Here is a 26,586-nt window from a genome sequence, read left to right on the forward strand (position 1 = left end):
CAAGTCACTTAACTTTTGTCTGTTTCCCCATCTGTAAAATAAGGATAAAAACAGCATCTACCTCCCAGGGTCTTATGAGGATCAAATGAGATGATAAAAATTATATAACTCTTAGCACATAATAGGCACTATGTAAATATTATTAGGTGTCCTCTACACCAAAGTAAGGAGGGATGTGGGAGGGAGAGAAGAAAGAAAAATATTACTATTACTATTTAGTTACTATTAGGGATTGTCCTGCCTTTAGACACCTTAGACTATGCCGCTGCCAGAAACCTTTTCTGCTGAAATGTCACTCTAGAAGTAAAGTCTCTAGATGCAATTTCCATGAAAAAAAGATAAAATCTTTAAAAACCAATGTTTAGTAAACCACACAAGGCTCTCTGAATTCACCAAGTAGAGACGATTTTTATCACTGCCTTATTAACAACTTCTGGAAAGCAATAATATATCATATCCTTGCTTCTGGAAGGTGTCTGCAGAACACCCCAGGAAATCCTCTTCAAAAAATATTAAGGCAAAAATAGACCAAGGTTTTTCCCAACCCTAAAGAAAAGGAGATGACAATCAGAATATCTTATTTATACCATGGGCTGCTAATGAATCTACTCCCTCCCAACTAGGGTCTTCCAAGGGAACCTCCTGTAGTATGACTCTCTCAGGCAAGTCTTTCCAAACCCTAGAACTGGGTTAGGGAAAAACCTTCCTATGCAAATGAGGTCAAATTGAATAAAAGAGTGGCAAGAAAATCCATATAGCCTGAGCAACTGAACTTCAATGTGAAATAATATCCTTTGGCAGTTTTTTGCCTCTTAATAGCTTCTCCGGAGTTGGAATCTAGGTTTTGGTTGTACTTTGTTATTTACAATACTGGACAAGCCAAACAAATAGAGCTCTGGCCTTTCCTGCTTCACGCTGATTCCTAAGGACAGAACTGGCTCCAGGCAGAAAAAAGAAATCACACTTTTCTAAGACACCTCCAGATCTGGAGATTCCCTAGTATTTGGTAGCCAGTCTCTCTTCCCTTTCATCTTCCCTGTAAAAACAATATCAACACCCCAACAACTAAATAACACAAGGCTCCCTGACCTCACCAGGTAGAGGTGAAAATGAGGGGATGAGAAACCTGTCAGAAACTAAGAATGAAGTGTCAGTGGTAGAGGAAAGACCAACAAACATTTGGCTTTGTTAGAAGTGAATCAACACTTCCCTCTCCATTAAAGAGAATTTGGCAGTGAAACCATTATCGGAAGGAATGGTAAGGTAAGGGCCCTTCCAAACAGAAGTTCAAAGAAGCTAACTTCTCTTCTCCTTTCTCATTCCGTGCCCTCGCCCCCCCATTCTTAGTGGATTTTATTTAATTTTACCAGGCACTAGCATACTTCCTGGGGAACAGAAAAGGGAACTAGAAAATAGCTTTTGCAGGTCCTTGAGGGGTTTTTTGTTTTTGTTTTGCAAAGCCTAGGAAGATTCTCCATTGGAATCCTACTCAGGCTGCTGAGTTTTATGATAGTGAAAGCTTTCTGAGATCAGGGCTGTTGGGAAAGAGTGATATGAACTGGCTCCATTCCCTAAGGGGCTTGCCCAAAATGTTGGTGAAACACAGCAGAAAGGACCTGGCACCTCCCAATCTGAGAACTGAAGGCAGCCAACTCTCAACTAGGAATAATGTTAAGAACTGGAATCCCCAGATCATTTTAGCCAACCTTTAAACAAACCTGCTAGCAGAGCTGCTATCAATTACTAGGACTAAGTGATTTGGCTTTCTCTGTCTCCCCAATTGCTTAGCACTGAGCCTGGCACATAGTAAGAGATATAAATGTTTGTTGACTGGCTGTGGGTGGTAATGTACCATTGGTTAGCTCTGTGTGAGACTTCGGCCAATTTTTTTCCATTTTTCTGGGACTTGTTTTTCTCATTTGTAAAAATGAAGAGATCTGTAGGTATGGGTATGGAATCCTGCAAGTACTCAGACTCAGTTGATGTGTGAGTTTGCGAACTTTTCTCTTAAAAAATTTTTTTTAAAAGAATTGCTGGTAGGGGAAGGGGAAAGAAATATTTGGAAATCAAGTTGACGTAAAAACAAGATGTCAATAAAAATTAATTTTTTAAATGAGGGGTTCACACTGTATAACCCTTCCAGCTTTAACAATTTACCTGGAATAAAATAACATGCTCCTATTGTGGAAGGCAAGAGAAAAAAAAGAAAAGGGACCATATAACCCCCCTCCCCCATCTCCTCCTAATGGGGATACCTGGCCTCTAAATAATACAAGGTTGACAATTCCAGTGATTTTCTGGTGAAAAATGAGAAGGGTTAAGATGGCAGAGCCATATAAAAGGACCCTTCCTTCAGATTAAAATGAGTTTTCTTATCTTTAAAAGGAGGGTGTGAGGACTACCTCATATCTCTAAGATTCCCTTTCAGCTCTAAAAGCCCAAGATCCTGGGATGTAAATACCAAAACAGCCTTCATTCCGAAAACAGATTCCACTAATTAGATGGAGCAGCAGCAGAAGCTGCTGTAGGTCAAGGAGTCTCAAGGTGTACTGATTAGGGATTCAGGGAGTCAGGGAGAGCCACGATTATTTGTGTCAGGTTTTCCTAAGCAAATTGAGGATCTCCCATAATCCCATGAGGATGGGTGTGAGGTATGTTAATGTGTGAGAGACAAGCACTATTAAGAAATTCTTTAGACTCTTCCAAGTCAAATTAGTTGCAACTCTGGCCTTAAGAACACCTTGCTTTCAGCTGTGCCTCTGGGAAAACATTCATCTCCACTGCAGAATTCATGAAAACAGATCAGAACCCATCTGCAGTAAGCTACCACTCATATTTTACCCGTCTCTAAGGGCAGAGGGGAAGGGTATGGGCAAAAATGACTTCTCAAACTACACGATGATCACATAAAGGAAATTCAATCAATGTAAAGGGAGATAAAAAGGACTGACAAAAATACCATCTGAACTTCACCCCCTCCCCCCGAATTCTTCAATAAACCAGTGTGTTTAATATCTGTCTCCCGAAGTAAATAGATGGTGGCTTCAGCATTAATCCATCCAACCCCTTTAACAAGGGCACGTGTATCTGAGACACGTAATTTCTTGTCCCACCTCCTACAGATTTCTTTTAACCAGTCCAGGAAAAAAAAATACATAAATACATATAACAAAGCAGAAGACTGCTGATTGATATCTTTCTTTCTTTACCTTGAGTTTTGGCCCCAGGTCCTTCTAATCCCAGGGATGGCTCACAGAAGTCCTTTATAGGTGATCGGATGGGTGTTTCCGCTTCAGGAGTCTCAAAATTACCTTCAGAATCCGAGCTGCCGAGGGGGGAAAAATGAGGAATTACCACTTTCAATGCTATTTTGGACATCCTTCCACAGCCTTTATACATCCAGACAGCTCAGAGTCTCCAGCATTCTGTGTGACTGTCAAATCTACCGGTCGTCCTCCTCCGATAGATAAGCCCGTGGCCATCGCAGATTCACAGCGGGTATATGCAGGCAGGTTTTCAGGATGGTTGGGATTCTATCAGATTCCCCTTCACTGAACGCTAATCCACCGGAGCCCTAGCCCATATACACCACTTTAGGTCTGTATTTCTTTTTTCCAACACCTCCTTTCCCTAAATCATGGCTATTTTAAAAACGACAATATACAGACCTGAAACCTTGCAGTTTCCCGAGGCCAGGCCGGGCTGGAGCCTGGGTCTCTCCCCTAGAGGGCACGATCATTCATCCTGACCCGCACGCCAACCGTAGTTCTGACCAGAGCCGGGGTCCCTGCTCCTGAACAAACGCTACCTGCCTCAGGCTCGCTGAGCTCGGAGATCAGAAGTCAATCACCTGTCTTGCCTCTCCAGCTGGGTGGCCGCGGCTCAGCAGGCGACCATTTCATGGCCACTCGCTGAAGCCGCCGGGCCAGCCTTGCCCAAAACCTGCCTCTGTTTCCTCATTAGCACCGCTGCATTTCTTGGTGACCCAGCTACCCCGGGCCCCGAATCCACTGGGGGTGGGGGTGGGGTGATCCCTCCCCAAGGAGGATTCCCAAGTTCCAGAACCATGAATCAACCAGACTGAAAGCCTTCGAGCTCATTAGCGTCTCTGAAGCTTGCAGAAATGAGACATTAACCAGATCAAGAAAGGGGGTGGGGGACGGGGGGGGAGAGGACAGAATACAGAAGCGCTGCAGATTTGGTGGGTGTTCAAGAAGCTAGCTAGCAGGGGGATGGGGGGAGGGAAAGAAACACCCCTGCAAAACACCACCTACAGAAACGAGAGAGAACGGTGAACCCAGGGGCATTCCGGAGGCTGGGGGGGAGGGGAGGAAAAAAACCAAAACGAACACAGAATATACGGCACATAGATGCAGAAGGCACGAGTTCGAATCCCGGGGCTCTGGCCGAACTAGGGATGCTGCATACTTGCCTGAAACTCAAAGACTTGGTCTCGGCTTGGGAATCCTCTTCCTCGGCCTCTCCCTCTGGCCCCCGGTCCTCGCCATCAGCAGCGCCTCCGCCGTGCACGGCGGACCAGGTCCATTTGGCCCACTGGACCGGGGACAGGATCTGCCACGGGCTGAAGGCCATGAGCGCGGCTGTCCCCGCCCCGGCCCCCCAAGAGGGCAAAGGTGGGGTGAGGGGGGATGCAATCCCTTTTTTTTTAATCCCCTGTTCTTTTCAAAATGGAGGGAAACGGTGACAGCCGCCTGTGGATATTTGTGGCCGGGGCAGCGCGGATGTGGTTAGACGTACACCGTCGGATCGCCGCCCTCTTCTCTCCCGGAGCTTCCTCCCCTGCCCCTGAGGCGCCGCTGCCCCAGCCCCGGGCTCGGCTTCTCCTCCCCGAGATCCAATCAGCGCCCAGCTCGGGCGAGAGAACCGCGGCTCCCGCTTCTCAGGGATGCGAGCGGAGGCTGCGGGAGGAAGCCGCCCCCTCACTCATCCTCATCCCTCCCTCCCCCCCTCCCTCCAGCCCCGACTTCTCCACGGCTCGCCCCAGCCCCAACTGCGGGAGGAATCAGCTGGCTGCCAGATATGGGACCCGCTCCGGGCTGGGCGGGGCTGCGCCGCGCTCTCCCTCCGAGAGCCTCCCCCTCGGGATGTACCACTCACCGCGCAGGGGGGTCCCGGGCGGAAGCTTGGGGGCTTGGTGCAAAGGCGGCAAATTCCCCCCCTCCCTTAGGCCAGATGGACTGGTCCGAGACTGGCTGTAATTCGTTTGTGGGAAGAAGTTTGATGGGGGTTTTGGGGGAAGAGATCGAGCCTCCATTCCACCCCCCCTTTCCTGCTCCATAGCAACAGGAAACCTGTTTTCTGAGCCTGCTTTTCCTCATTTCCCTCGCCCCACCTTCTCACCACTCAGTGGAGTTACTGGACTCGAGGGCTGGAATTAGCAAACCTCCCCCACTGTTCAGTCAACCCTTATTGAGAACCTACTATGTGCCACGCAGGCAGCTGGGTAGCAAAGTGGATAGATAGCCTGAATTCAATCCTGCCTCAAATACTTACCCTGGGCAAGTCACTTAACCCTGTTTGCCTCAGTTTCCTCATCTGTAAAAATGAGCTGGAGAAAGAAATGGCAAACTGGGTCGCAAAGTCAGACAACAAAGGATGCATAAGACAGCCCCTGCCCTCAAGGAACTTACACTCTAAAGAGGGAAGACCACAAGCAAACAAATATATACACAGCAAGCTATATTATATACAGGATAAATAGAAAATAATGAACAGAGAGAAGACACTGGAATTAAGAGGTTTAGGGAAGATTTCCTTTAGAAGGTGGAAACATGATCCAACCATTCTGGAGAACAATTTGGAACTATGCCAAAAAGAACTCTATGGGTATTCTTTGGCCCAGCAATAGGACTACTCTGTCTGTACCCCAAAGATATCATAGAAAGGGGAAAAGGACCTATCTGTACAAAAATATAGCAACTCTTTTCGCAGTGGCAAAGAATTGGAAACTGAGGAGATCCTCATCTATTGGGGAGCGGCTAAACACGTTGTGATATGTGATTGTGATGGAATACTATAAGAAATGCCAAGTGGGATGGTTTCAGAAAAACCTGGGAAGACTTCTACAAACTGATTCAAAGTGAACTGAACAGAACCACAAGAACACTGCACACAATAAGAACTATATTGTAACAATGATCAACCCTGAAAGACTTAGCTACTCTGATCATCCCAATGATCTGAGACAGTTCCAAAGAATCCATGATGAAAAATGCTATCCACCTCCAGAGAGAGAGATCTGATGAACTCTGGGTGCAGACTGAAGCAAACTTTTTTCACTTTATGTTTCTAGTTTTTTATTTTTTTCCAACTTGACTAACAGGAAATTTTTGCATGATTTCACATGTATAATTGATATCATATTGCTTACTTTGTCAATGAGTGGGGGAGTGGCAAGATGGAGGGAGAGAATTTGGAATTCAATTAAAAAAAAAAAGAATGTGGGATTTTACTTAGGACTTAAAAGAAGCCAGGAAGGTTACTAGTCAGTGAGAGTATTCCAGGTATGGGAGACAACCAGAGAAAATGCCTAGAGTTGAGAGATGGAGTATCTTGTTCACGGAACAGCCAGGAGGCCAGTGTCACTGGATCAAAGAGTATGTGTTAGGGAGTAAGGTGTAAGATGACTGGAAAGATAAAAGGGGGCCAGTTTATGAAGGGCTTTTAATCACTATCAGTTTACTGTAGTAATAATAGCTAGCATTTATAGATATACAGATATGAAAGAAATGATTATTTCTCTCTTGTATTTAATAGCTAATTATTGAATTAGGACCAAGGTTTTTCCCCTTTTCTACTTCCTCATCCAGAAATCAACCAGTGTGGGAAATCTTGGACAAAGACTTACCCAGCCAGTAAAGCTAAGATGTAATCAAAGACAAGTAAAGAAATTCCAAGTTTAGGCAAATGGGTGGATTCCAGCCAATTGTGTTTACTCAGGTGTGAGAAAATGTGGATTCTCCCTTTTGTCTGAGGGTAAAGAGGAAATTGATAAATCTGAACTAGATCTGGGTGCTCGGTGTCATGTACCCCAAGACACTCGTTGGAATAAGCCCACCTCTCATTGTAATATTCATTCTCTCATTAATTGTTAACTAATCATAGTTTATTGCCACCCTCTGGAACACTCACTCTTCCAAAGGCATATAAACTGTGGGCCTACCCACCAGGATTTGTCTTTTGGTCCAAGAGAGACAGTCAAATGACCATTTTGTCTATTGATAATAAGCTAGCATTATTAATAAAATAATTAATTACCTGGAAACCATGTCTCTCAAACTTTTAAAACATCACAGATAGACATACACATATCTATACACACACACACACACACACACACACGATGTTGTTATTGCATATGTGTATACACACAGGGTGTCCCCCAATCTCTTAGTGCAGTTTAAAGCATCAGCAGCTTAAATAGTCTTAAACTTTAAGCTGCTGAAGCTTTAAACTGCACTAAGACTTTTGGGACACCTTGTGTAATCTCATTTGATCCCTACAACAACCCTGAAAGTAGGTATTATTGTTCCCCATTTTATAGATTAGAAAACTCGGGGTAGGAGAGGTTAAGTGATCTTGCCCAGGATCACACAGATAGTAGTATCTGAGGCAAAATTCCAACTCTGGTCTTCCTGACTCTTAAGTCCAGAGCTCAGTGCACTACTCTACCTTAGACTGGTTTTGTTTGGCCCAAGAAAGCAAACCAGGAGCTGTGGATGGAAGTTCAAGGGGGAAATTTAGGCTTCTATGTAAACATAAGGGTAGAGGTTGGAAAAAAAACCCGATTAATACTAGACATAAGTGGAATGGAAAGTAGGTGGTGCAGTGGATAGAGCACCTGACCTGGAGTCAGGAAGACTCTGAGTTCAAATCTGGCCTCAGACACTGGCTAGCTGTGTGACCATGGGCAAGTCACTTAACCTTGTCTGCCTCAGTTTCCTCATCTGTAAAATAAGCTGGAGTAGGAAGTGGCAAACCACTCTAGTATCTCTGCCAAGAAAACCCCAAATTTGGTCAAGAAGAGTCAGACACCACTGAAAACCACTAAACTTAAACATAAGTAGAATGGGCTGCCTTGAGAGACAGAATTCCCCATCCCTGGAAGTCTTCAAGCAAACTCTACATGACCAATGGAGTATGACTGGAACATGTTCTGGGCAAGAAATATCCAGTAACTTCACGTGTTTCCAGCCCCACACACTCTCAAACTTAATAATAATTCCCCACGACCATGTGGGCCAACAGTAAAAAGGCCATTTCCCCATAATATATCTCCCATTAAGTTGAAAGTCTAAATGGATAAATCCCTTCCCTCATTCCAACAACTTCTTGCTTCACAAAATATAACCTCTAATAATAAATGTAAAGGTTGTCACTCTTTACTTCAACCCTGTCAACTGGAAACCCTAAGAATCTCAGATCCTCTAATCAGTTCCCTTAGTCCAGACCCCCAAAGCTAGAATGGCTCCAGGGGGTCAAGGATGGTAATGGGGAGAGGTCCTAAGTTGGGATAGTAGGGTAGGAATCAGAGTCCTGAGGATATCCAACTCTTAAAGGAGGAAGCTCACAGTGTAAATTGAGGCAGGAAAGCTTACTGAAACATGCAGGCAGCACCCACCTTCCCCTAGCCAGGGGAGCGGCCCAATTCCCCAAAGACATGTTAGATGACCTTACCTTTCCCGAAAACCACTGGGATTCAGAAAATCATCAATAGCATTTTCTAATCTATAAGATGGGAGAGTTGAACAAGATGACTCAAGGGACCCTTCTTTTTCTAAAATCCAAATACCCTATAAATGATGATCGGAAGGAATTTGACATCTCCCCCCTCACCCCTCTAAAACAAACAAACAATGAAAACAAAACAGCATTTGGAGAGGGTCTGAAGTCTTAAGTCAAAGGTGTTGAATTACACAGTAGAATCAATATGGTATTCCAGGGCCTCATCAGTTTTACATTTCTCTCACTTAAAAAAAAATTAATAAGGCTTCTGCCTCATTCCATCACTTTCTTTCTGGCTCGTTTAGTTAGCTGCTTCAAGCCTGAGTGAAAGCAGTGTTAAAAATAAAACCCTCTCCATTCCAGGAGGCAGAGGAGGAACAGCTGAGCCCCTCTGTTTTCTTCTTGTTTCAATGTGGAGGATTATTTTCTTCCTTTTCACCAGCGCCCCCCTTTCCTACTGAAGAGTTAAAGAAAAGGAATACAGGAGGAAATTATACTGGACCCAAGAGATACAAGCTCAAATACCCAGCTTCTATTCAATTCAATAAACATTGGTTAAGTACCTACTATGAGCCAGGCACTGTGCTAAGGACTGGGGATACAAAGAGGCAAAAGATGATCTTTGCCCTCATGGGTCTTACAATCTAACGGGGAGACAACGTGCAAACAAATATATATAAAGCAAGCTGTATACAGGATTAATAGGAAATAATTAATGGGGAGAGAGGGGCAGCTAGGTGGGGCAGTGGTTAGAGTCAGGAAGGCTTAAATTCAACTATGACCACAGACAATTCTAGCTGTGTGACACTGGGCAAGGTACTTACCCTCCATCTGCTTCTGTTTCCTCAACTGTAAAATGGAGATAATAACACCCACCCTCCTAGGATTACTGAGATAATATTTGTAACTTGCTTCACACAGTGCCTGGCTCTTATCAGGCACTATATAAATGCTTATTCTCTTCCCTTTACCTCTTCCCCCACTTAATGAATGTCTATTTCCCTCTTTCCTTACAAGAAATCACTCAACAAGCAAATAGCCCTTGCTATGTTCACACTTTGCAAGTTTCAAAGCACTATATAAATACGAGCTGTTACTATCCTTATTTAAACACAGGCTAGATGATCAATTGCTGAGGATGTTTTAGGAGGATTTTTGTCTTAGCAGGATGTCCCTGCTATTAAAGATAGGGTCTTGGAGTCCCTCAAGAAACTCAGATTCAGAGACTCCTCAACAGGTGAGAAAATGGCCTAAAATGACTCTTTCCCCTGAGGCTAGAGGATCATTAATAAGGAGAGAACTAATTCCAAAGACATCCACAGACAAATTAATTTTGCTAGAAGCGAGATGGATCCCATTTACTTTTACAGCCCCATTCTCAAATGGAATTAAAAATTAGGAGAAAAAAAGTAAGAACTTTGGTTTTTCGTTTCCTGTTGCAAGAGGAAGCTGAGGTGACAAACCAATGAAGAGTAGAAACAATCCCTCCCTGACTTCACTGGAGTAGTTTGCCATTTCCTTCAGCTCACTTTCCAGATGAGGAAACTGAGACAAACAGGGTTAAGTGACTTGCCAGCGTCACACAGTTAGTAAGAGTCTGAGGCCGGATTTGAACTCAAGAAGACGCATCTTTCTGACTCCAGGCCTGGAACTCTATCTACTGAGCCATCTAGCTGCCCTTCATTTTACATATGAGAAAAAAGGCCCAGGAATGATATATAAACTGCCCAAGGTCACACAGGTAATAAGTGAAAGATTTTAGATTTGGAAGAGGCACATCTGACTCTAAATCCAGTTCTTTTTCTACTCTACCACAGGGCCTCCACTACAAAAACTATATTCTATTTTGATGAAAAACAATCAAGGGAAAAAGCCAAATTTTATTCTTTCTGGGCCTCAGTTTCTCATGTGTAAAATGATGAGATTAGGTTCTTGTTTCAACAATCCGGCTAGCACCTGCTGTGGGGGGTGTAAAACCAACAATCAGCTCACAGAACGCTGCAAGCCCAAGTTCTTTTGATCTGCTTTACTAAGGAAAGCAACATTAAGGGGTTAACAATCTTACTTTAATCCAGCATATAAATATCATTCACTTAGTTCAAGGGAAAAAGCCAGCACCCTGAACTTCAGAGCAAATACAAATTAGAAACATCAACAGACAGACCTTGTCAGATTCAAATCCCAATACATAGCTTCCAGAGTTTAACACAGTCCCAACATCCGGGCTTACGAGTTGGAGAGTTCTTAGCTATAGCTGCCTGGAGTCTCCGCAACAGCCATCAAGAGTGAGAGCCCTGAGCAAATAGCTCTGCCTTCTTTTTTTACACAGTTTCAGACTTCATCAAATGTCATCTGAGTGACCAGAACTTAGGCTCCTATGATTGGCTCTGGTGTTAACACCTCCCTTCATTGTCCCCACCTTGGTTACCAATTCACACCCATATAGGCTTAGCACCTAATAGATAGGGGTTTGGGCCTGGGGTTTAGCACCGAGTAAGACTCAATCAAAGACACTGAATTAATCAAAGGAAACAAAGGCCAAACTCTTCAAGGATCCCCAATATAGTTCTATCATCTCTCAAATCCCTTATACATTTAGTAGTCTCTGCATCTATAAATTCTTCCTCATGACCATTTATTTTTTTCCATTCCTTTTTTTTTGGAGGGGGGAAGGAAGGGCAATTGGGGTTAAGTGACTTGCCCAAGGTCACATAGCTAGTAGGTGTGTCAAGTGTCTGAGGGCAGATTTGAACTCAGGCCCTCCTGACTCCAGGGCCTGTGCTCTATTCACTGTGCCACCTAGCTGCCCTGCTCATGACCATTTAGAAACAAGAATTCAGGAAATACAGGTAAGATGGTGGCAACTTGGAACTGAAAGGAGTGCACTGGGTCCTGGGCTTGCTGGTAGATACAAGGAAAGGTCTTTGTTGTTGCTGTAGAGGCATTTTTTTCAGTTGTGTCAGACTCTTTGTGATCCCATTTGGGGTTTCTTGGCAAAGATACTGGAGTGGTTTGCCATTTCCTCCAGCTCATTTTACAGATAAGGACACTGAGGCAAACAAAGTTAAGTGACTTGCCCAGGGTCACACAGATAGTAAGTATCTGAGCCTGGATTTGAACCCATGAAGATTAGTCTTCCTGATTCCAAGCCCAGTGCTCTACCCACTGTGCCACCTAGCTGCCAAAGAGTTGTTAGAGAGAGTTTAATCAGTGCTACCAGATTAAGAGGTATAATCACTATACATAGGATGACCCAAACCTCAAATTTCCCCAGAATGCTTTGCCTGGAGACCACAAATATTCCCACAACTCCCCCATCCTTCAGAACCCTTCACTTGACCCTGCCATCCCTTCAAGCTAGCATCATTTATCTCTCCTCCCTTCCACAGGCTTCCGCATCTCCCACTTGTTTCTCAACCTCTTACAACCTGGCTTCTAGGCTCACCATAGCTGAAATCGCTCTTTCCAAGGTTACCAACTATCTCTTAATTGCTGAATCTCATGGCCTTCACCCAGTCTTCATCTTCCCTGACTTCTCTGGAGCACTTGCCACTGCCAACCAACACCTCCTCTCAGACATTCTCTTCTCCCTGAGCTTTCTTAATATAGTTCTCTCCTGGTGCTCCTCCGACTTGTACAACTGTTCCTTCTCAGCCATTCTCCTTGGCTGGATCTCATCCAGGTCCCTAGAACTCTATCTTGTACCTTTTTTCTCTTTCTAGTCTCTCTCTTGGGGAAGGCTTCCATGGGACTGGGTGGATCATGTATGGAAGATTTATAGGAAAGAATGGCTAAGATCAGAGATCTTTCAAAAACAAAAAGCTGGCAGATTAGGTTTGTGCCATAAGAATTCAATTATTTACTGTTTAAGGACATAATGTGTTGAGAGAAGAATTTCATGCTTCAATACCTCTGTGATTTCATCATTGTGGGAAAGAATTCTCCAGAGATACAGGCCAGAACCCCTCCTCCATGATTCTTCATTCTATGTGACTCTCCTCCATTTTCCCCTCAAGGTTCCACGGTTGTTCTTTTACTATCTTGGATTTTCCAGCGGGTTGTCTCTCTAGCTGTCCTTTCATTCTTTGCTACATGACTGACCTACCTTCATTGTAAGTCAGACGTGTACATTGTACATACATACATTGTAAGTCCTCAATCATGTCTTTCATAAAATTCCTCCTGCTCAAGTCATAATACATTTCTCTTACAAGTTAGGCTGTGTAACCAGTTGAGACAAGAAACATGCAAGATATATTCGTACAACACAGGTGACCTCCAAAGGTCACCCAAGAACTATAAATCACATTCTCAAAGTGTCTACTGTTATTATCTCAGGACAGGTTAATTACAGCAGAACATCTGAAAACTTGCCCTTTCCCCCCAAAAAAGGTCCTGGTCTGTCTTCACACATCACTCACAATCTTCCCTACATACTCCTTCTGGTGCCAAAAAAACCCCAAAGAAACCACACACCAAAAAATAAAATAAAATAAAATAAAAAACCCAACCCTCAAACACAAAAGTTGTCTTTCCAGAATGCAAAGTTTTCTGACATGAGAAGAGGAATGAATGAAGATTCAGAGAGGAGTTAGGAGTCCGAAGGGGCAGCTACAAAGTCTCAGTATAAAAGCAGCGCAGGGTGTTCCTGAGGGACACTCCCACCAACTAAGTAACGACAGGAGATATAACACCAGAGTCCTGAGATGAAAACAGTCAGTCATGAAGCCTAGACGGAAAAAGGCAGGTGGGGCTGAAAAGGGGAGAAAGATAAAAAGGGAACCACTAAGATAAAAGAAATGGCTGTAGAGAAACTCACTTATCAATATGACCTGTAACTATAAGGACCTCAGAGTAAAACAAACCTTTATGTTATTGAGCCAGACCAATTTTGTGGTTTGGTCTTTATCATGAGTTCCCAGAGAAACATTTTAACTCCTGGTGTTCAACCTTTTGGCAATGAGCCTCTCCAAACTTCCATGACACTAATCTTCTTATGCCCTCCATGTCTTATGGCCCAAACTCAAAGTCTTTCCAGCTGGCAGACATGGCCGTAGCTTGTGCTCCACTGGAAGGAAGGAAGGATACAAGTATCTATTAAGCACCTACTATGTGCCAGGTATTGTGATAAGTGCATTGCAAATATCTTATCTGAGCCTCATAAGAAAGGTATGTGATATTATTGTACAGTTGAGGAAACTAATCCAGATAGACATTAAGTGACTTGCCCAGGGATAAACAGCTAGTAATTGACTGGGACTGGATTTGAAATCAGGTCTCTCCTAGTCCAGGCTCATGGTTCTATCCACTTTGCCACCTAGAAGCGCTAAGGGCTTTGAAAAGCTTGGGTCAGCTCCCTCCTCTTCCATATGAGACAATGGCATAGTGTGTGCAGCAGCACACGAACTCAACTCTGTCATACCAATATTATTCTGGTAAAGCTTACATGGCATGAAAATCACAGACAGCCATGATCTGGGAAGAATTCAATTTTGAATAATCCAGCTTAATGGAAAAACATGGGAAACATGAAAAGATTATGGAAAATCACCAACAACCTTCCTATTCTAACATTCATCAACATGTATATAAGAAGTAGTATAAAATACATTATCAAAAACACAAAGGACTAGATGTGGAGTTGGGTCAGTTATTTGGCTATAATGACAAAGGATATGCTTTCTGAGATGCTAAAATGACAAGAGAGGGGGCGGAGCCAAGATGGTGGCTAGAAAGAAGGGACTTGCTTAAACTCTCCCCCAGGTCCCTCCAAACACCTGTAAAAAATGGCTCTGAACAAATTATAGAACTGCAGAACCCACAAAATAGCAGAGAGAAGCAGGGCTCCAGCCCAGGAAAGCCTGGATGGTCACTGGGAGTGGAGCAGAGCACAGCCCCGCGGGGGCCATGCCAGAACCAACCAGACTGGGAGCCAGGGGAAACAGGCCGTAGGGCCCTGAATCATTGAGCTGCAGCAGTTCCCAGACTTCTCAACCCACAAATGCCAAAGACAACAGAGAAGGTTGGTGGGGAAAACTTCTAGATCAGAGTGAAAGGAATGCACAGTTGGCCCCAGCCCTGGGGATGCAGAAATGGTGCAGCTCTGGGGCTGATTCCAGAGCTCCAGCTAGTTGGCTTCCTCGCCAGGCCACCTGGTGGGAGGAATTAAGCAGTGTGGTGGATCAGAGCAGGAGTGCAGAGGCTGCTTGGATCTGGGTCGCAGTCTGGGTTGGTGGTTCTTGGGGGAGGAGGAGTGCTGGTGTGGCAGAACTTGCTGTGTAGAACTAGCTCTGAAAATAGCAGCGCAGCCCCTCAAGTTTGGGACAAAGTATTCTCTACTCTATAAGTAGTCCTAACCCGACGAAAAGCTCAAGGGTCAAGTAGTTGGCTGGGAACATGAACAGGCAGCAAAAACACACTCAGATTCAGTCTCAGACTCTAGAATCTTTTTTTGGTGACAAAAAAGACCAAAACATATAGCCAGAGGAAGTCAACAAAGTCAAAGAGCCTACATAAAAAGCCTTAGAAAAATATAAATTGGTCTCAGGCCATGGAAGAGCTCAAAAAGGAGCTGGAAAAGAAAGTTAGAGAGGGAGAGGAAAAATTGGGAAGAGAAATAAGAGTGATGTGAGAAAACCATGAAAAACAAGTCAATGACTTGCTAAAGGAGACCCAAAAAAATACTGAAGAAAATAACACCTTAAAAAATAGACTAACTCAAATGGCAAAAGAGCTCCAAAAAGCAAATGAAGAGAAGAATGCTTTGAAAGGCAGAATCAGCCAAATGGAAAAGGAGGTCCAAAAGACCACTGAAGAAAATACCACCTTAAAAATTAGATTGGAGCAAGTGGAAGCTAGTGACTTGATGAGAAATCAAGATATTATAAAACAGAGCCAAAGGAATGAAAAAATGGAAGACAATGTGAAATATCTCATTGGAAAAACCACTGACTTGGAGAATAGATCCAGGAGAGATAATGTAAAAATTACTGGACTACCTGAAAGCCATGATCAAAAAAAGAGCCTAGACATCATCTTTCAAGAAATTATCAAGGAAAATTGCCCTGATATTCTAGAGCCAGAGGGTAAAATAGAAATTGAAAGAATCTACTGATCACCTCTTGAAAAAGATCCCAAAAAGAAAATGCCTAGGAATATTGTAGCCAAATTCTAGAGTCAAGGAGAAAATACTGCAAGCAGCCAGAAAGAAACAATTTGAGTATTGTGGAAACACAATCAGGGTAACACAAGATCTAGCAGCGTCCACATTAAGGGACTGAAGGGCTTGGAATGTGATATTCCTGATGTCAAAGGAGTTAGGATTAAAACCAAGAATCACCTACTCAGAAAAACTGAGTATCATGCTCCAAGACAAAATATGGATTTTCAATAAAACAGAGGACTTTCAAGCTTTCTCAGTGAAAAGACCAGAGCTGAATAGAAAATCTGACTTTCAAACACAAGAATCAAGAGAAGCATGAAAAGGTAAACAAGAAAGAGAAATCATAAGGGACTTACTAAAGTGGAACTGTTTTGCTTACATTCCCACATGGAAAGATGATGTGTGTAATACATGAGACCTTTCTCAGTATTAGGGTAGTTGAAGGGAATATACATATATATAGACAGAGGGCACAGGGTGAGCTGAATATGAAGGGATGATATCTAAAAAAATAAAATCAAATTAAGGGATAAAAGAGGAATATATTGAGAGAGGGAGAAAGGGAGAGATAGAATGGGGTAAACTATCTCATATAAAAGTGGCAAGAAAAAGCAGTTCTGTTGGGAGGGAAGAGGGAGCAGGTGGGGGGAATGAGCGAATCTTGCTCTCATCGGATTTGACCTGAGGAGGGAATACCATACACACTCAATTGGATATCTTACCCCACATGAAAATAGGGGGAAGGGGAAAAAAGGGGGGATGATAGAAGGGAGGGCAGAAGGGGGAAGAAGTAATCAAAAGCATACACTTTTGAAAAGGGACAGGGTCAAGAGAGAAAACTGAATAAAGGGGGACAGGAAAGGATGGAGTGAAATATGACTATATATTGGAATGTTTTGCATAATGATATATGTGTGGCCTATGTTGAATTGTTTGCCTTCTTAGGGAGAGTGGGTGGGGAGGGAAGAGGGGAGAGAATTTGGAACTCAAAATTTTAAAAGCAGAGGCTCAAAGAAAAGGTTGTTTTTGCATACAGCTGGGAAATAAGATATACAGGCAATGGGGCACAGAAATCTATCTTGCCCTACAAGAAAGTAAGGGGAAAAGGGATGGGGGGAGGGGGATGGGGGTGACAGAAGGGAGGGCTGACTGGGGAATGGGGCAATCAATGTCATGTTGGAGTGGGGAGGAGGGTAGAATGGGGAGAAAATTTGTAACTCAAAATCTTGTGGAAATCAATGCTGAAAACCAAAAATATTAAATAATAAAGTACGAAAATAAAAAAAAAGGACAAGAGAAAAGTCTCTAAAGCTAAGGAATGCACCGGTTGTGAACTTGGGAAACTGGAAGGAGAGTGAAACCTTAGTCAAAAACAGTAAAGAGAAGTTGATTAATGGGATGGGTTTTTGGGGAAAGATAATGAGTTCTGTTTTGGACAGTTGATTTTAAGATGCCTAGAGGCCATTCAGTTCTAAATGTCATCTGCACAGTTGATGATGTAGGGCTGGAGCTCAGGAGAGAGACTAGATTTTCAAGCTATCTCCATGGAGATAAGTAAACCTTTGGGAACAGAGAAGGTCACCAAAGAATCTGCTCTATGTTTGGAAACCAAATCACCAAACTTATCAGAAATGCCATTGAAAAGGAGAATTTTAAAAATATCTAAAGGAGGAGGAAGGAGGCCTACCAAGATGTCGAACAAATATTACTAAGCAGTAATCATTAAAACAGTGGAAAAGTTGATCGATGAAAATGATTAGCTATACAAGATCCAGGGGAAACTGAACATAGAAGCATAGTGTTCAATAAATCAAAGGTCAACAACTACTGGGGTATGAACTTGCTATTTAACAAAAGCTGTTGGGAAAATTGGAAAGGAATCTGGCAGAAACTAGGTTTGGAGCAACCTTTTATACAACATACCACAATAAGCTTCAAATAGAAACATGACCTAGATATAAAAAGTCATATGCAGATAGTTTTCATTAACTCTGGATAGAGGAAGAGTTCTTGACCAAGAACTAGATAGAGAGTATCATAGTAGATAAAATGGACAATTTCAATTATACAAAACTGAAAAAGATTTACATTAACAAAAGCAACATCAGGGCGGAGCCAAGATGGCAGCTGGAAAGCAGGGACTTGTGTGAGCTCCCCACCAGGTCCCTGCAAAAACCTATAAAAAATGGCTCTGAACAAATTCTAGAACTGCAGAACCCAGGAAATAGCAGAGGGAAGCAGGAATCCAGCCCAGGACAGCCTGGATGGTCGCTGGGTAAGGTCTATCGCTCACAGAGCGAAGGGGAGTGGAGCTCAGTGTCGGTGGCGGCAGGATCAACCAGACCAGGAGCCAGGAGGAACAGGCCTTAGGCGCCCTGAATCAGTGAGCTGTGGCAGTTACCAGACTTCTCAACCCACAAACACCAAAGACAACAGAGATGGTTAGTGGGAAAAGCTGCAGGGGACAGAGTTTGCAGTTTGGCCACCGCCCCAGGGGCAGTGGGAGTGGTGCAGCTACAGAACTACAGCTGCAGTTACTCCCAGCCCCAGGCCCACCTGGTAGGAGGAATTAGGTGATGGATCAGAGCAGGAGTGCAGAGCCTGCTTAAGATTTGCGTCAGGCCCAGGTTGGCGGTTCTTGGGGAAGGAGTGCTGGTGTAGCAGAGCTGGCTGTGTAGAAATAGCACTGAAATCAACGTGGCATCCCCTCAAGCTTGGAACAAAGTACTCTTTGGTCTATAAGCAGTCATACCCCAACAAAAAACTCAAGGGTCAAGTAAGTTGGCTGGGAACATGGCCAGGCAGCGAAAACGCACTCAGATTCAGTCTCAGACTTTTTGAATCTTTCTTTGGTGACCTAGAAGAACAAAACATACAGCCAGAAGAAGTCAACAAAGTCAAAGAGCCTACATCAAAAGCCTCCAAGAAAAACATGAATTGGTCTCAGGCCATGGAAGAGCTCAAAAAGGATTTGGAAAAGCAAGTTAGAGAAGGAGAGGAAGAATTGGGAAGAGAAATGAGAATGATGCAAGAAAACCATGAAAAACAAGTCAATGACTTGCTAAAGGAGACCCAAAAAAATACTGAAAAAAATATTGAAGGAAACAACACCTTAAAAAATAGACTAACTTAAATGGCAAAAGAGCTCCAAAAAGCCAATGAAGAGAAGAATGCCTTGAAAGGCAGAATTAGCCAAATGGAAAAGGTCCAAAAGACTGCTGAAGAAAATACTACCTTAAAAATTAGATTGGAGAAAGTGGAAGCTAGTGACTTTATGAGAAATCAAGATATTATCAAACAGAACCAAAGGAATGAAAAAGTGGAAGACAATGTGAAATATCTCATTGGAAAAACCACTGACCTGGAAAACAGATCCAGGAGAGATAATTTAAAAATAATTGGACTACCTGAAAGCCATGATCAAAAAAAGAGCCTAGATATCATCTTTCAAGAAATTATCAAGGAGAACTGCCCTGATATTCTAGAGCCAGAGGGTAAAATAGAAATGGAAAGAATCCACAGATCCCCTCCTCAAAAAGATCCCAAAAAGAAAACTCCTAAGAACATTGTCACCAAATTCCAGAGCTCCCAGGTCAAGGAGAAAATACTGCAAGCAGCCAGAAAGAAACAATTTGAGTATTGTGGAAACACAATCAGGATAACACAGGATCTAGCAGCTTCCACATTAAGGGATCGAAGGGCTTGGAATACGATATTCTGGAGGTCAATGGAGCTAGGATTAAAACCAAGAATCACCTACCCAGCAAAACTGAGTATCATGCTCCAAGGCAAAATATGGACTTTCAATAAAATGGAGGACTTTCAAGCTTTCTCAGTGAAAAGACCAGAGCTGAATAGAAAATTTGACTTTCAAACACAAGAATCAAGAGAAGCATGAAAAGGTAACAAGAAAGAGAAATCATAAGGGACATATTAAATTGAACTGTTTTGTTTACATTCCTACATGGAAAGATGATCTGTATGATTCATGAGACCTCAGTATCACAGTAGCTGAAAGGAATATGCATATATATGTGTATGCATATATATACATATGTGTGCATCTATGTATGTATATATGTAGGTGTATATATACGTGTATACACACACATACATATATATATGTAGACAGAAGGCACAGGGTAAGTTGAGTGTGAAGGGATGATATCTAAAAAAATAAAATCAAATTAAGGTATAAAAGAGGAACATATTGAGGGAGAAAGGGAGAGATAGAATGGGGTAAATTATCTCGCATAAAAGTGGCAAGAAAAAGCAGTTCTCTGGGAAGGGAAGAGGGGGCAGCTAAGGAGGAATGAGTAAATCTTGCTCTCATCGGATTTGACCTGAGGAGGGAATACCATACACACTCATTTGGGTATCTTACCCCACAGGAAAGAAGGAGGAAGAAGATAAAAAAGGGGGAATGATAGAAGGGAGGGCAGACAGGGGGAAGAGGTAATCAAAAACAAACACTTTTGAAAAGGGACAGGGTCAAGGGAGAAAATTCAGTAAAGGGAGATAGGTTAGGAAGGAGCGAAACATAGTGAATCTTTCACAACATGAGTACTGTGGAAGGGTTTTACATAATGATACGCATGTGGCCTATGTTGAATTGCTTGCCTTCCTAGGGAGGGTGGGCGGGGAGAGAAGAGGGGAGAGAATTTGGAACTCAAAGTTTTAAAAACAGTTGTTAAAAAACAACAAAAAAAAAAAGTTTTTGCATGCAACTAGGAAATAAGATACACAGGGAATGGTGCGTAGAAATTTATCTTGCCCAACAAGAGAAGAAGGGAAAGGGGGATGGGAGGGGAGTGGGGTGACAGATGGGAGGGCTGACTGGGGAACGAGGCAACCAGAATATATGCCATCTTGGAGTGGGCGGGACGGTAGAAATGGGGAGAAAATTTGTAATTCAAACTCTTGTGAAAATCAATGCTGAAAACTAAATATATTAAATAAATTAAATATTAAAAAAAAAACAAAAGCAACATCTTTTGCACATGATTCCAATTTTAAAAAGGTCCTATTTAGGATGAGAGAAAATATCTAGTCCTCCATTTTACTTGTTATGTGACCCGGAAGTTACACTAATAACGGCAATGCACTTAGAAGGGAAACAGGTATCTACAGAAAAAATGTTTACCAGCAAATTTCTCTGACATCCAAATTCTGTAGGGAATTGATACAAACATATAAAAGAAAAAGCCATTCCCTAATAGATAAATGATCAAAGGATATACCAAGCATTCTCAAAGGAAAAAGATAAATGCTATCAACAATCATATGAAAAAAATGCTCCAAATTACTAATATGAACATTTAAAAACTCAGATTCTTCCTTATATTCCTCAGATTGGCAAAGATGACAAAGAAAGGAAAATTACAATGGTTGAGAGGTTGTGACTGAATTAATGAATGAATACCTGAGGAGAGGGTTAGGCTAGTGACTTTGCACAGCCCTTCCTCACTTGGTTCTGGTTCACTTGAAGGTCATCGCCTAGCCCTCCTGATGCTGTGGTCCTTTGAGAACAGGGGTTAAGTAACAACCTGTGAGTGGTTTGGGCTGCCCCACTGGGGACCCAACTGGCTAGTTCCAATTGGGCAGCACAGCTCCCGCCTTCTTTCCTTTTCCCTTCCCCTTTCCCTTCCCTGTGCCTTCCCTTTCCTTTCCTTCCATTCCCTTTCTTCCTTCTTCTCCCTCTGTTCACATAGGATATCATACCCTTCCATGTGGGTGCTATACCCAAAGTAATGTATATTTTGATCATTGAAACCTCCCAAGATATCTTGGGGTTTATGGGTTAGATTTCTTTCTTAAGGACCATGCCTTAAACCTAATTCACTCTGGCTCTCATGGATTGGCCAACAATAGGTCCCAGCCTAAGCTTCTCTTAGTTTCACTTAGTAGTCATTTGTTTGAGCCCCGATTGGTTCAGAGTAAATGTAAATAGCAATTGTTTCTGTTTTGACCAGAAACTCTGAGGGTCTTTCCCTCCCAGACTGAATTTTGTTGGTTTTTTATTTTTTTTAACTTAGTAAAAAAGGCCATTCTTTGTCTCATTTCTTACCTAGCCTTAGTCACTGAATGGGCGTTGCCTTAGTTGAACTGAGACCTAGGAAAGACCTTAGCTTAAAAAGGCCAAGGTCCCCCACTGCATTGGTGCCATAGCCAGTCATCCTGATCTATAAATTGCCACTGGACTCGGTTGACTCTGGAGAAGAAAGTGAGGCTGGTGACTTTGTACAGCCCTCCCTCACTTAAATCCAGTTCACTTGCAAGTCATGTTACCATTTTCCTGATGCTATGAACAAAACAATAACAACAATAATGAATGAACGAAAAAGTATTTATTATGTACCAAGACTGTGTTAAGTGCCAGGAAAAGAGTCTGGACCTGTGATGCCATTAGTATAAGGAACTCCTGAGTAAGGAAAACCATAAAGATCTACACCTTTCCCTGAAGTTTATTGCTTTAGAAAGTTGCCTAGAGCATTCAGAGGTTAAGTGACTTGCCCTAAATACATGTCTGGAATGGGAGGTCTTTTTGGCTTTGAGGCTAGATCAGTATCTACTAGGCCAGTGGTTATGAAAGTGTAATAGGCCACCCTACAGTCCCCAGACCCTTTCAAAGAGTCCTCAAGTCAAAACTATTTTCATAGTAATGAAGACATTTTAATTTCTAATAGGTAAATATTGGTGGATATATATAAACTAACATAAACAAGAGCTCCTAGGAAGGCTCTCAATCATTTTTATGAGTTATAAAGGGATCTGGAGACAAAAAACCATGAAAAGCATTATATTAGGCTAAACTACTACCAATAAAAGCAAAAACAGCCCCTGCAATAACAGAACTTCCATTCTAATCAGGGGAAAAACATACAAAGTACAGTCAGGGAGGGGCACCACGAACAGGACAGGTATAAGGATGGGTAGAGCCATCGGGGAGTAGATTGACACATTTCATCCTAGAACTGCGGCAGAGTTGATTTGATCAAGGTTTGTGGCTCTAGAACCAGGGAGTAGAGGTGGGGAGGTTTAGAGAGGGGAGAGAGAGGAGGAAAGGATACCCTAGGTCCAGGCTGCAGGGTAGCACAGGCTATAAGATGTCTAGAGAGAAGGAAATGAAAAGGAACAGAGAAGACAGATCTGTTTAAGCATTGTTAGTAAAGTTCTGAAGTGGTCCAACTATTCTGAAAGGCAGTATCTCAAAAGTCACCATACTATGTATTACCTTTGACCCAGCCATAAAATGATGAGGTATACAACACAGAGATTAAACACAAAGAAAGGATCTTTATGTACAAAAATATTTATAGGAGCATGTTTTGTTGTAACAAAGAACTAGAAACAAAGTGAGTACCCATCAACTGGGAGATGGTTGAACAAACTATGGTATATGAATGCAGTATAATGTTACTGACCTTTAAGAAATGACTTGGGAGGACTTATATGAACTGATACAGAATGAAATGAACAGAACCAGGAGAACCATTTATACAATTACTGAAGCATTGTAAAGGAAAACAACTTTGAAAGATTAAAGAACTCAGTTCAAATAATTTCCCAATGTAATCTCAAAAGAGGGGCAGGTAGGTGATATGGTGGATAGAGCTGCTGCTGCTGTTTTCCTGGGTTCTTGAAAAAGACCATGACATCAGGGAGGTGATGCCATGACCTGCAAGTGAACTGAACTTAAGTGAGGGAGGGCTGTGCAAGGTTACCAACCACACTTTCTCCTCCGGGGCCGTCTGGGTCCAGTGTCCAGATATAGATTAGAACAACTGGAGATGGCCCTGGATGCAGTGGGGGACCTTGGCCTGTGCAAGCAAAGATCTTGCAAAGGCTTGATTAGAAATGAGGCAAAGAGTGGCCCAAACAGAAACAATTCCTATTCACATTCACTCTGAACCAATCAGGGCTTGAACAATGATTAATAAGTGAGGCTTAGGTTGGCACCTATTGTTGGCCAATCAATGAGAGCCAGAGTGATTTTGGGGTTAAGATTAGAAAACTGAGGCCCAGAGAGGTAAGTAATACACTCAAGGCCTCCTAGGCTGGTATCTGGAGCCAGGGCCTCCGACTCTGAACCTGGCACTCATTCAACCATACCTCAAAGTAAAACCCTGAGTTTTGTTTTCTATTTTTCCCAAACAGTTGCCTGACTCTGCCTTCATCTTATACAGCACCAGGCCTGAAGTCAGGAAGCCTCGCCTTTGTGAGCTGGCCTCAGACACTTACTAGCTGTGTGACCCTGGGCAAGTCACGTAATCCCATTTGCTTTAGTACTTCATCTGTAAAATGAGCTTGAGAAGGAAATGGCAAACCATTCCAGTATCTTTGCCAAGAAAATCCCAAATACAAAAAAAATAAAAAAGAAAGAAATTTAGGGGGCAGCTAGGTGGCGCAGTGAGTAGAGCACTGGCCCTGGAGTCAGGAGGACCTGAGTTCAAATCCGGCCTCAGACACTTGACACATGTACTAGCTGTGTGACCTTGGGCAAGTCACTTAACCCCAATTGCCCTGCCAAAAAAACAACAAAAAAAATTAAAAAAAAAAAAAAAAGAAAGAAAATCCCAAATAGGGTCGGAAAGAGTAGGACATAACTGAAAATAACAACAAAAAACTTCATAAGAATGTTAATGAAACATGCCTCCCACCTCCTGATGGAGAATGGAGAGGTGATACAAGGTAGATGCAAAATGAGATATGTATTTTCAGACACCCATTACACCCATTACAACATAAATGTTATTCTTAATCACACTATTGTTATGACGAAGGGCTTTTATTTGGGTTGAGAAAGTAGTGATAGCAATCCCCCCCCCCCAAAAAAAGAAATAAAAGAGTCAAATATAAGAAAAAACAAAAGAGGGTAAGGAAGTTCAGAAATAAACAACAAACAAGGCAATGTCAACATTACTATGTTAAATTTAATATGTCTTTTAAAAATCAAGTTCTATTTAATAGTCACAATTTGATATACAATCCCCATTTTCTAGCTTTCTTGGTATGTTTATGCTTACTGATGAATTTCTAGTTCATTATAAAAGTAAATAAAATGAAAAATATAAAAGAATAAAGAGGCTTTTAGCAAGAGCCTGAGGGGCGTTACTCTCTTTTGGGATAAATGTATGAGCTTTACATATGGTACATGGACCTTAGGATGTCTCTTCACCATCCGTAGACTTTTTTATTTTTATTTCCTTGCTGCTTCTCTGGATCAGTGAAATGTCACTATAATTTGATTTAAGTCTTTTACTCTCCAACTACTTAATGCCTCCACTTAAGATAAAGCCCCAGAAAGGGATGGCTTCTCTCTTCTTTCTTAAATAGGGAAAAATGGGCCTCTTTTCCACAGTTCAATTCTGTCTTCTCCTAGGAAGGTTAACAGATCCTCAAATAGCTATAACAGCTGGGCCTGCTCCCCAGCCACTCCCTGCTCAGAGATTCCTCCCCAGAGGCTTCCCTTTAATAATTGCTGTCAAAACCCACCCTCATCCATTTTGCTGTGCATTAAAAACATGAAGTCTGATTTCTTCCAAAGGTGCCCCATCAGAGGCATGCCAAACACATTTCATTAGGCTGTGAGCCCAGGGAACTTTATTTTAAAGACAAACATTTACTGAATACTCTATCCTAAAGGATATTATTATTCACCAAACCCCAAAAGTTAAAACTTATTTAAACTTAATTTTTTAAAAAATTTAACAACTAAACTTTATTTCCAAAACACAAATAAAACATAAGAGACCAAATAACATTTTTTTTTTGGAGGCAGTAGTACATGCCTAGGCATTCCAGTCACACCTTTTACTCACACCTATGTTTCCCATCTTGCATGCATAGCCATGAGCCATGAAAAAAAAAAAAAGCACATTCCCAGAGATTCTTAATTTCTTTGTTTGTTACAGACTCCTTTGGCAGTTTCGGCAGTTTTGTGAAGTCTTCTAATGTTTTTAAATATATAAAGTATAATACATATGATTACAAAGAAAACCAATTATATTGAATCAAAGCAATTTCCCAAAGTCTGCATAAGACTTTATGAAGCATGCCTCCCACTTCCCAGTGGAGAAGTGATGGAATGTAGGTGCAGAATAGGACATATCTTTTCTGACAACCATAACAACACAAGTGTGTTACATTTGATTTTCCTTTTGTTGCGAAGCGGGGCTTTTATTTGGGGTAGATACACTTAACTAAAATATATTTTTAAAAAGTTCACAGATTCTAGGTTAAAAACCTCTGTGCTGTTGCTTACTGTCTCAGGGAGGGAGAAAGGAGGAAGAGAGAGAGAAGGATAGAACTTGGAATTCAAAATTTAAAAAAAAATTTTTAACATGTAATTGGGGGAAAATGAAATATTATGCATATAAATATTAACTGAAGAAAAATCCCTCTTTCCTAGTCAATTTTCTCCCCCCCAAAGAATATAGTTTTAGATGAACCTTTCAGGTTGTAAAACGCTTGCATAAGGCTACTCCTATTCCTCTTATCAATGCCTATGGACAATTTTTCTTTTGCTATCTCATGGATTAGAAGTTGATACATTTTTGAGGTAGCCACTCTAGAAATCTAGGAAGCTGTTCCATGAAGTTCCCCACCCATTATAACAATCAGTTTTCAAAAACAGGCTCCTGTCTATGGTTTTCTAACCCATGGATTCAGATCCTGGT

General features: G+C 42.1%; 1 protein-coding gene across 5 annotated transcripts in view; it reads right to left on the minus strand.

Annotated features, from left to right (window-relative positions):
* Window positions 1-26,586, minus strand: part of TACC1 (transforming acidic coiled-coil containing protein 1) — a 169,419-nt gene that overhangs the window by 81,768 nt on the left and 61,065 nt on the right. For 2 of the 5 annotated variants that reach the window (XM_036750880.1, XM_036750881.1), the window contains exons 1-2: window positions 4,433-4,858; window positions 3,210-3,325 (exon numbers count right to left, since the gene is read on the minus strand). In XM_036750880.1, coding sequence (XP_036606775.1) covers window positions 3,210-3,325; window positions 4,433-4,593 — 277 coding nt within the window. In that variant the 5' untranslated portion in view covers window positions 4,594-4,858. Of the gene's footprint in view, window positions 1-3,209; window positions 3,326-4,432; window positions 5,016-26,586 lie in introns of those variants that run through there. The other 3 variants (XM_036750882.1, XM_036750879.1, XM_036750883.1) reach the window with 3 other exon arrangements.

The sequence above is a fragment of the Trichosurus vulpecula genome, chromosome 3 (assembly GCF_011100635.1).
Source record: "Trichosurus vulpecula isolate mTriVul1 chromosome 3, mTriVul1.pri, whole genome shotgun sequence".
Taxonomy (NCBI): Eukaryota; Metazoa; Chordata; class Mammalia; order Diprotodontia; family Phalangeridae; genus Trichosurus; species Trichosurus vulpecula.